The sequence below is a fragment of the Porites lutea genome, chromosome 9 (assembly GCF_958299795.1).
Source record: "Porites lutea chromosome 9, jaPorLute2.1, whole genome shotgun sequence".
NCBI classification, from domain to species: Eukaryota; Metazoa; Cnidaria; class Anthozoa; order Scleractinia; family Poritidae; genus Porites; species Porites lutea.
Genome location: NC_133209.1, coordinates 25,343,911 through 25,355,641, shown reverse-complemented (window position 1 = coordinate 25,355,641; position 11,731 = coordinate 25,343,911). Strand labels below are relative to the sequence as shown.

General features: G+C 38.3%; 1 protein-coding gene across 1 annotated transcript; it reads right to left on the bottom strand.

Moving 5' to 3' along the window:
* Positions 1 to 873: 873 nt before the first annotated feature.
* On the bottom strand, positions 874 to 2,221 carry LOC140948617 (neuropeptide SIFamide receptor-like). Its single transcript, XM_073397884.1, has one exon. The coding sequence runs from the start codon at positions 2,053 to 2,055 to the stop codon at positions 913 to 915; it is 1,143 nt and encodes a 380-aa protein (XP_073253985.1). The 5' UTR covers positions 2,056 to 2,221; the 3' UTR covers positions 874 to 912.
* Positions 2,222 to 11,731: the final 9,510 nt, after the last annotated feature.

Here is an 11,731-nt window from a genome sequence, read left to right as displayed (position 1 = left end):
CTTCAATTCATCAAAAATTTAATAGACCATTGGCTGTAGGAAACATGGGTTTCGATTAACGTTTCCGCGTCTCAGGATGAGAAGAGAACGCTCGGTAATTACCAAGATTTCACGCATGCCGATCGACTTCTGAATCAAAACTGAGCTTATTTAGAGGCTTCTACAAGGAATATATATGGGGAGAATTGACCAGAAAAGACAAAAGACAACTTCAATGTGAGTAATTCAACTTTATTACGCAAAAAATTAACCTTTATTTAGTCGAAAAGCATCTTTCCTATGGCCCATGAATAGACAAAGAGGTGGCAACCAGGCCCCAGGCGAGTGTGTATGTTCTGCGGCATTTTGTAATAACGGCAATGCTTGCTAAACTTACTTAGTAACGGAAAGTGGTATCTTCCACAAAGATAGTCATCTTCACAATGACGTCCTGATGACACCAAAACGTCGTTTTTACTCCTGCTTGCTTCCGTTTTGCAATTAGAGAGATTAGAATCACATTTACGACGTACGGGAAACATTAGATTCAAGTTGAGAATATCTTAAGTTTAATTAGAAAATAAACAGATAAGGAATGTCCAAGTAAGTCAAGATAATTTTAATAGATAGCTGACATAAGACTCATTTATTTTTGTATACAGACATAAATGATAGCTCAAGAGGGTCTCAGTGGGGTGGTGGCTTTTAAGATTATCGGCTAAAGTTTTGGCTCTTTTACGTTCAAGATAAGTTAAGGGAAATCTTGGTCATGTAGCACAAATGTTTGTCTTTTCCCATAAACGGGATTTCCAAATCTTCATTTTCCCGCAAAAATCGGTGTAATCTAAATTAAGGGGTAATATAACTCCAAAAGGAATTGCCTCGCGAATTAATTCAGGTTTTATTGTTTATAATAATTAAAGGCATCCTTGCTCAAATTTCCATAGAATTGACAAAAGCAAGATTAGAAACTCGTCGGGAACTTCGATGAAATTTTTGCAAAACAATCCTTCTCCCATTTGCTCGGTGATTCTCAGTATTTGCTGCATCGAGAGTGTCTTCTGGCGCTTGAGTTATTTGAGTGGATCTCGACGATCCGATCCTGGACGGTAAAATTGAACAACATTGGAAAAAGCGACAAAGCTGAAGTCCCAAACTTTCCAATGCTTGACGAAAATTTGTACTCAACGAGAAAAGAATGATGGGATTTATTGCTGTGCTTAAAGATGGAAAGACGTAAAAGAACAAAGCGACGAGCGTCTTGCATTCGTCTTCTAGAAACAGATCCGGGTGGAACATTTTCAGAGAGAGATAAACACAAAGAGGAGTCCAGCAGATGAAAAAGGCCACGACGATGGAAATGAGGATTTTTGTGATTTTTCGGTGCTGTTGTTCTCTTTTGTTGCTCGCCGAGCCTTGCATTTCTTTTCTCTTTCTCAAAGTTTTCACGATGTGTATGTAGAGTATAGCCATCAGAATGAGAGGCGTACAGTAGAAGACAACAAAACCAGCCACATTGAAAATCATGTTAGCTAATGCACCCCACAAAGTTCTGCAAAAGGTGTGGTTTTCCACTTTGACTGTATCAGTGTATACTATATACGGGATACCGCAAACGACAGGTACGAACCACGTTATAAAGAGTAACATAACGCGTTTGTTTTTTCCTACTAATAACGCTGACTTCAACGGAAACACAATGGCAATGTATCTGTCTACAGCGATTAGAACCAAGCTTAGCACGGACACAACTTGGGAGACTCCTCTGGAATACATCCCTAGTTTGCAGACAGCAGAGGCCAAAGATCCCGTGATGAATTTTCTTCTTGTCAGCATCCCCTCAGTAGCGTATAGCGGCCAGTTGAAGCATGCGCAGAGGAGATCAGACACCGCCATGTTGACTATGTAGTAGTTGGTGATCGTGCGAAGACTTGGAGTTTTTAAGCAGACCACTGTAACCAGAACGTTTCCTATAATAGCCGCAACGCTGATGGAAGACATGATCGCGATGAATAAACTGGATACTGTGTGCGAACACGGTGGATTCTGAATCTGTATGGTTGAAGAGTTGTTCATGATGAAAAGCAAATTTAATTCAAAATTACATCCCGCTCACGACTTGTATACGAAGACGTATAGACTGTCCCACTGCCCAGAAAATCTTGCTTTTATTTGATAGTTACTCCACTCACTGGGGAAATAAGAATAGAAAACAGTGTTTTAAACAAGGTACCTGGCTAAGGAAAGATTTACAGGAGATTTTGCTGGTTTAAGGCGAGTTTTCACTTAAAAATTGCTTCTAAACTACATAAGGCAAAATAATAAAATCCTCTTATGTAAGTGTCTACGTGTTTTTACCAAAAGCATTGTACACATTTAAACAAAAGACATGACATATAATCGAAGAGACCCCCACCATAATAAACGATATTGTTTGCCTATTCTTATCGTAAATTAAAAATAAACGGAACGGGTAATTACCATTTAGTCCGGGGGGACTGACCGAACATTGTGCGCGATCGATGGGATCGAAAATCAAATGGTTCGCCCCATTCTGTTTGGGGAGCTTCGGAAAATATAGCCGGTCGTTTAAGGCGATGTAACTTTCTTCCCTTTCTATCCAGCTTATTTGAATGGAATTTTTAGCGGGTTCTTCTTTAAACGGTGAAAAATTAATGCGCGAGATTTTCATAACCGGAGCGGATTTTGTGCCGATATGAGCGAAAATTGGGGGTTTGTGTGAGTAGTTAGTAACCCTGTACTCCTATACGCCCTCGTTATTTTCCAAAGTGCCGTCGGTTTCCTCTGTGTCATGAATTTTTACTGAAATGATATTTTAATGTCAATTGTCCTCCTTTTCAGCTTAATTTTTCTTCAATTTCCTGTAGATTGTTGAAATCGGACCAAAAGGTGTAGAATTCAAATTTTGCTAACGATGCTGATCCCTCGGAGACTGACAGGAAAGAAAATCTTCCAAAACTCGTAAGCAGAATTTTCGAAAAGCTCTTTCGCTTAAATACAAAGCCAGCGGCTTATCAAAAGATGTTGGTGTGCTCGCGAGAAGATAATATTGACGTTTGCAATAAAATGGAACTTTTATAATTTTTTACTCCTCGAGGTTTATTTTACGAGTGAAGGCTTGCGGGCCGTGTTCGTCGCGTCTCGGCCTCTCATCACGGATTGACTACTCTTGACTGACTGATCAGAATTAAAAATATTAAAGAATCTACAATATACGCAAAAGAGACAAAATGTTTTTTATATCTTTTTTGTCGAATTAGAACTCCTAAAAGCAGATTATCCCGCAACATAGAGGATGGTAAAGCCTGTAGTCTACTCAGCTTTGACCACAGCCTCGTTTTCATGACGACTGAGTAGATGACGAGCAAATATCATGGAAACAAAATTGCTCTTTCTGAGCACTATAATTGAGACCGCAACCTGCAATAAAAAAATGATTTGTACCCCTAAGCCAGACAGCGAGTATAATACCCAGTTTTTATATGGGATCGGGAGTCCTTCCCCTAGCCTATTGGAAACTTACCGTAACCAATTTAAGCCATGTTACAACAAATCGCTTTGATAAAAAGAAAAATAATGTTAGTTATATTACATGCTCTAAGCTCAACATAACTTTTAAGTTGCAACCTTTTTTGTTACATTAAGTGCATTTTATTTGTGTGTTGGATAAATTTTGTCCCTGGTTTTAACGTTATTTTACTCCTTAAACAAGGTTAAAATTGAGTGACAACGAACAAGAACACTTAAACACAAGCCCAGTAGTTTATCAGATATGTATTTACATATATATAAAGGTCTGTATGTCTTTATTATTTGCTTATAACTGCGCAGCTGTTAAGAATGATTGACCAGCACTTCTTTTATCCTCATATCGCTCAGTTCAATGATCCCTCTGTCTATTTTCTTAACTGTGCAGCTGTAGAAATATCAACACTTCTTATCTTCATGCCGCTTTTAAATTAATCATTGTGTTGGTGAAAAAAAAATTGGTTGGTTTTCAAGATGAAATTACACTGAAGACTGCTCTAATAATTTAGGCAAAAAGTTTGGTATGATGTGATAGTACCATTAATACATTTTCCGTTTTCAAAGAAAATTTTCGTCCACCCGTAGCATTTTTGAACCGTTTTTGTCCGTTTTCAAATATTTTTTCACACTATCTACTAATATGTGTTTTGCCGGTATCCGGATTGGCTTCGGACCATTCGCAAGTTAAAAACTCTCCCTTAACCTCTTGGAAATAGTTGCTCTGTAGACCCACGAAACCCTTTAACATCCTAGACTAACCCAGTACTTTAGCCAGCACTGTAGACTTGCTATATTAGCCAACAAATATGGCTACGTAGTCGTGCAATATTGCTATCTATTGCGAGAGACATAAAGCCGAATTCTGTTACCGGTTAATCATTTTAGCTGAGATTCATGAAGGTGATTAAGAATCAAATATTCAGACCGCCTTTAAAACCTTGTTTTGATGTGCTCAAAGCAGTACATATGCGCTTATGAAACAGCTTTTACTCTTTCTTACTCATAGAGCTACAAGTGTATTGAAACAAGGCCATTGATCCTGGGCTCAGCCTTGGCTGAGTATAAAACCCTCTCTTGTTTCGTTGGTTACTAACATCAATTTTTGCTAAACACATAATATTTTTATATCAATTGTTCATGTATTATGTATTATGTATTTTTACTTTGGTTTTACGAGAAAACGTGACTGAGGCCCACAATAACTTCAGCTGGTACTTAAGTGAAAACCCTTTTGTTTTCTAGCTCAGAATTTGCTCAATAATCGTTTCCTATCATAACTGAAACCGTTGAACCAAAAGCAATTCTGTTTTTTAGAGACTGGTGCTTCACCTGCCTGCCCACCGCACACCTCAACTTGTTGTTATGATTTATGGCTCATTAACTAACTAAAGATTTTCGCCCGGCTAAACGTTCTTGCATGGTCCACCGGATAATTCTTAAGGTCCTCGCCAAACCGAACATCAAAATATCCTGTCTAACAACTTTACTGAATAAAACTTTTATTAGAGATACCACTAAGTTTTTCAAGTTTCAGTCTGATTTGTTTTCGATGTTTTCCACTTGGCTTGTAAAGACATTAGTCGACACCGCCAATGTCCGCGCCGTTAGTTTATCTTAACGAAATACTGTGTCCGTTCACCGTTTCCCCCCAAAATGCATGTACCTTTTAAAAAACTTAGTACTCAGTCCTCACAGATCAGTTCTGCAAACTTTCGCTCTGACTCAGTTTGACTGGGCAGGTATCCTTCGCTTTTGATTCTAACTTAGAACAACAGGCGAACTCTTCGTCGACTCAAAGCTTTCAAGCAAAAACAGGGTGATTGAATTAAGTTGATCTTAAAAAAAGAATAAATCTTACCTTTCAGATACCTTTGATCGATGGCCTGATATTGGTGTATAATAGCATGTAATAGCTTAGTCTTGAGTCTATGAAGACGGATCTAAATATATCTAACCACTCGCGAAGTAGACAAGTATTTACATACACGATAACAAACTATAAGGCAATCATTGAGCGTAACATACCCATGCGTGAGACTACCCGATAACTCGCCGGAGGGAATATGTCTCCTGACAGCATGGAAGCAGGCAAAACAAAAGATTCCTTTGTAGTTACGCTCAATCGGGCTCTATAATTTGTTATCAAATGACTTCATGGGGACACAATTTTACATAACTATGGCCTGAAGCAAATAAAACACTTAGCTCTAAGGAAATAAGATACATATTCACATGATTTTATTGCAATTTCCAGAACTTTTTGACGGTCAAAAATTTTTCTGTTTTTTACTACTTTAATGATTAACCAACTTGTTTTCATAATATCGTTTAAAATAGATAGCATCATCTGCATCACTTAGCAAAACATAAGGGCAAGTAGCAAAATGACAATAACAAAGGATTTTAATCCACGCGGAATATATGTTCAATCTTGTTTTGCATAAAGGTACATGCGATTTGTTATTGATCTGTACTTTATTGAATTAGCTTTCTTGCTGAGTAAGATTACTTTTTGTCCAAATACCTATGGATCGGGAACGTTTGTATAAAATAATTAATTTTCAATATTTAATGAATTATGGAATATATTCAATTTATTTGAAACATCACTTAAGCGCAGTGCTGTAGATTCCAGTGCAGAGAGCTTATTAGGCGTTCCAGGCGTTCAGAAGAGAAAATTTTCTTCTACCCTATCTCCCCTAGCCCGTCGCTGTTGTTTGCCTCCTTGACAACTTTTAAACACAACTCCAAAAATTATAGTTTAAGGCATTCAAAGAGGAATAGGAATTGGTAAATTAAACCAAAATAGGAAAACAAGGCGCACACAAAAAAAGATTAAACAACGTTATAAAAAGAAAGCAAATGAAATTACCTGGTCATTTGATCAACCGCGCCCTCTTTTTATGCGGAAAAACTGGCATCCAGCGATTCCCACCACTTTCTAAGTTTCTTTGTGTTATAACGTACTTAACATTGGCTTAACTACATTTCAGTAAAAAAATATTTTAGAGCGCACGTTGAGAAGCTTAGCTTGTTTCTGAAACCTCCGCAATAAGGTCTTGGAAGAAAACTTTTCCAGAGCTTCCTGATTAACTGTTTTGTGAATATATATAAGTCCTTCGAACGATAATAAGCTTAGACAATTCTTAGACAATTTAAGGTTATGTACACGATAATTCGTCATAAATCAAACGAATTCTTTTCAGAGACATTTTACTTTGGTTTAATGATTATCATGAGAGAAACATTCAGCTCTTAACCAAAACCAAAAAGACTCCTGTTCATCGTAGATGTCAAGTTTACTTTACTGCAGACTTCATCTGTTTGTATACGTGCTTGTATCATGTACAAAAGAAATACTTGTACTCTTGCAATAGCGTCGCAAAGGAAATCAAGGGAAAGGCGTCAAATTAAAAGGCTTCCTCTCATTATTTAAAAATAAAAATAGAACGTGGCTGGTCATGCGACACGGTTATAGACAATTTTCTGATTGACATTTGCATATTTCGTGGCTAAAATCATAATATACATACAAGCTCAAAAGATCTATTAACCATGAATTTGTAAAATAAAAAGGGAGTGCAAATCAACAGGATAGGTAGATTAACAGAGCTCTTATATTACTCTCAATTCCAAAAGGGTCTACAAAGAATTCCTTCTTTATGTTTATCCACCCCTTATCTGGCGCGTCTACAGTGCTTTAATTCAACTGGCGCTGATGGACTATCATGGTGCCGACATCGCGAGCGATCACTGCCTCCTATTGATTCCCTTTGTGTCATTTTCCTCTCACGAAAAAAAGTGTGCGAGTGCTCTACACCGTTTCAGCATACATGAAAAATCAAACTCGACTTGTTTTACTCAAAGTTTGTTGCAAAGCTGTAATTATTGGATAAAAGCCATTTCAGCTATTCAGAAGTAGCCAAATTTTCCTTGAATCCCGCTAAAATTCTAATGCGCGAGAGCTGGTAGTGAAACTACCTTTGTGACGTCACACAAAAGACATCGCGCGTTTTTCAAAAACAGCGAGCCCATTACTAATGTCGACGGATGCATTTGCCAAGGGCATAAAATGAAAAGGAAAAAGGGATTGATCACTTATATGCTTTGCTTGTTTGTAGTTCATAACGTTTGCCAAGGTAAGATTCGAGGGAAGGATAAATGCATGTGTGAACTTTTTGATTAAGATGTTCACAGAAACTATCAATATATTATTTAAACTAAGATATCTCAGGAGCACTCAACGAAGGTTCTCTCCTAAATGCAGTAAAAACACTTTTTAGGCTATTCAGAATACTTTTAGATCTTTAGAAATACATTCTAATCGGCGCTATAATATTCTGTTCGGTCATCCTAGGATAACTTGGGTCTTTTCGAAATTACCAGGGCTTCAGACGTGTTATTTTCCCGAATATTTTTTATGCAATTTAAACTTTTACGAAAGTGAGAATTTTTCTGATTCCTCTTTCCGGTGCATTTTCGAATCAGAAAATTCTAAGTTGCCTTTTTCTGCGAAAAATCAAACTTCAGAAAATCGTAGGGAAAAATCGAAAAATGTACATGAATGGAACGGTCCCCTAGAAATTCTTAGCCTTCCTAAGGTATAGAAAATTCTAGGCAATTTTTGCTTCTCCGAACAGATATAAACTATAGCCGTTATATCTAGGATTTTTGAAAACGTTCCTACCAGCCATTGCAACCATTTAACCGAAATGTGGCGGAAATAGCGCGTTCATGCTTGCATCTGATAAGCTCGAAAATCGCACTAAGAAAGGAAAAGCAGTGGAAAAATATACAGAGCGAAGGAAAAATAAAGGAGGTGATAAGGAAAGAATGTGATGATTGCGCTGTTAGTTTTTGCATTGGCTGCTTTAGGGAGAGTTCTTAAGCGAAACAAATGGCTGGACTAAAGAGGTCTACTTTAGAAGTAACGTTTTCAAAAATCCAGCTAGATATTAAATGATAATCTATCTGCCTTTGCTAATAATTACATGTAGGTTTACCCCTTCATTCCGAAAAAAGAAAGGATATATCTGCCCTCCTGTTTAATGTACACGCCAGCGACAGAGATAGTATCACGGGATCCAGGACTACACTTATTACCACAAACTCTGACAGGGATTTCCATTCATACCCAACTGGTAAATTTAGGAAATCTGCGAAAGCTCGTTGGAAGGTTATTCGTCCTTCACATGAGGTAAGCACCGTTCAGCCTCGTACTTTTCAAAAGCGTGATACCGCACTGAAATCTACTGCAAGCGATGGTAACGTGGGAGAAAATTCAAAGAAAATAACTTCTGGAGCAATGAAAGTTAAAGACAAGCTGCCAGGACACGCTCTGAGGGAGTTCGCAATGGATGCTGGGATGACACCTCAGAAAGAAACTAAACTAAAGGATTTTGAAAGCAAAAAGAAAGCAGAAGAAGTCGCAGAAAGTAAAATTCGTAAACAGACAGTCAAAGGTCAGTCATTTCAAGTTAAAATAGACGACAGCTTGTTGCAAGGGGAACCTATTCTGAGAAAGTCTGACGGACCTACGCTACCTCGAGCAAGATCACACATTAAAATGGCTTCACATTCCGAAACTCGCTTGAATGATCGTAGGACATCAATAGCAAGGAAGCAGAATTCCCTACCTACAGCAACAACGGAATCGCTCTCTCCTGGAGAAGTTGCGGCCATAACTGTGGGATTAATGGCAGGAGCGATGGTACTGATGGTTATTGGGACGGCGCTTTGGTGAGTTTTAATATTAGCTGCAGAATGGACCTTATTCACGATACCCGCCGTCTTTGCACGCGCTTTAGAACTGATGGGATAAAAGCAATGTTGCATGGTTTCTCATGGGGGGACAAGTGAAAAATTTACCAGTGCAAGAAATCGCGGTTGATTTTGTTGATTCTGTACATCAGAAAATGAATAACTTTTTGGAATAAAGACGATAATGGCAAGCTATGGGTAGAACTGATCATTGTTACTTTAGCTGGATGCAGTAGCGACCGTAGATGTCCTCACAGAAACCAATAGTGAGGAACTCGAACTGTATATTTTTCAAGACTATTAATTTTTCTTCTCGTTTTTATAGAATAAGCAAACTTGACCTTAGCTACTCGTATTGGCACATTTTATCACTTGTTTGCCCCTTAAAATACCACGTGACATTGCCTTTTCCCCATCGATTGCTCTCGTGCACATGAGATGGCGAAAATCGTGAATAAGCTCTATTTTATCGTCAATTGTCTGTGGGTGTCTTATGATTGTCTGGGTATCAGATGTTTCTCGACGGAAAGGGCAAGGAAGACCTAAATCTCAGGCTACTCTTATGATCACGCCTAAGGTAACCCGGACTCCGGTATCCAAGAAAATCTTACTCGTGGAATGTGGAATCCTGGGTTTTGGAACACGGAATCTCACTAACGATTGGAATCCGCTTGAAAACTAAGATAGACGATAGCCTGGAAGAAAATAATTAATTAGCTTTTGAGCAGATTATTTACGAGGAGCTCCCAATACGATATTGTTCAAAAATGAAACAAAGCATAATATAACCGGCGACCTTTTTGTATAGATCCAGATTTCTGGAAAAAAAGAACACCTAAAGCGAACAAGAACACACCATAAAATGTGCTCTTTAAGCAGCAAAGCAATAACATAGGTAAAATTTGTTATTGTTTATCCCTTAGTTTATAAGTATCGCAAAAATATCAAGTTTTAACGTTGACAAACAAGGAAATCAGTACACCGCCTCAGGGTTCTTCTTATTCTTCTAAGAGATGGCGGGGGCAAGAAAAACCACAACGGTTATTAAGGAGCGTCGGGGAATTGTTTCAGTGAATATGCTATTACAGCGACTGACTGTTTTGTTTGAAATTTCAAAACCTGGGACCAGGCTCCCCAATGGTGGAAAAAGGAAAAAAACGAAGTAAAAAAGAAGAAAAAAAAATACAAGCGTCGAGAGAGCGGTAGACTGAAGAGAGGGTAAGGGCGGCCACCCTTCCCCGTTCCCAGACTTCCTCTCGGCTGGCTTCGCTCGCTGAGATTTTTTGGCTGCGGAGCCTGGTCCCAGGCTAGAAATTTAGCATCTTATAAAGTCTGTTAATTCAATTTTTCTTTTAAGGATGAAGTGCGAGAATCGATTCATTAGGCGTACCGATCCAGAATTAGGATTGGCGAGTCCAGCGATGACACGCTTTGGTGAAGAACTTAGTGAAGAGGAAATCATATTTGAAAGGAATTTCAAAGTTACAAGAAGTGAAAAGGAACCTTCTACACCGCAATCAAATTCAAGCTCCACTAGTGCCCCTCATCCAACAAGTCTTTTAACAACGTGAGATATTGCTGAATAATATTTCTTGCAATTTATTTACGAATTTAAATAAAAAATACATTTTTTTTATTTTCGGCTGGATTTTAATTTAAATGCAGGGAAAAATATTCTTTAGGTTTTCCTCAGTATTAACTGTCTGCGAAATTTTGACTCACGTTGTAGAAATGGTCTAAATAACGTCATAAAATTGGTAGCATCGTGACTATGATCGTAAATCAGGCAGGTCTGGGAATTCTCGATGTCCTCGACCGATTCGAGAATTTCTTTAGGGTAGGGAAATTTGATGGCACTAAGTATTTGTTGTTTTTTGGGTGGCTTGATTTAAGTAAGACTGTTCACAGTCCCCTATTTTGTCGTGAGACCGTCGAGATAGAGCGCGTCTTAACGTTAATGGCTGCCATCTTGATTTTCAAATGTACTGAGAGGGTGGGCGTCGGAGATTATAGCTCTAGGGGGAGGGGGGCGAGAAACCTCTAAACCGCCCCGCCCCCTAAGTAGTTTTGACACACATGCAAGATGGCCGCCTGTAAAGCGAGGAGCTCGATCTCGACGATCTTACGAAAAAATAGAGGACTGTGAACAGTCTAGATTTAAGTAGAAAGTTTATTTTTGGGTATTCACAAAAAGCTGAAGATTGGTGTAGTACAACGCATGTACATGCCGACCGCTAGAATTTCTCAAAGGTAGTTTCCGGTTTCTCCACAGGTGCGCCAAGCTCACGAGTGAGAATCGTTGAATCGTTGTTGCGTAACAGAAATATTATAGGAGTTTTGTATGGAAATTTAAGCGATCGTTATTAGGGTCAAAATAGTAATAAAAAATACATCAGAATTTCTTACCTTGTCTCCTTGTCTAAATTTATGGTGTTTTTTTAGC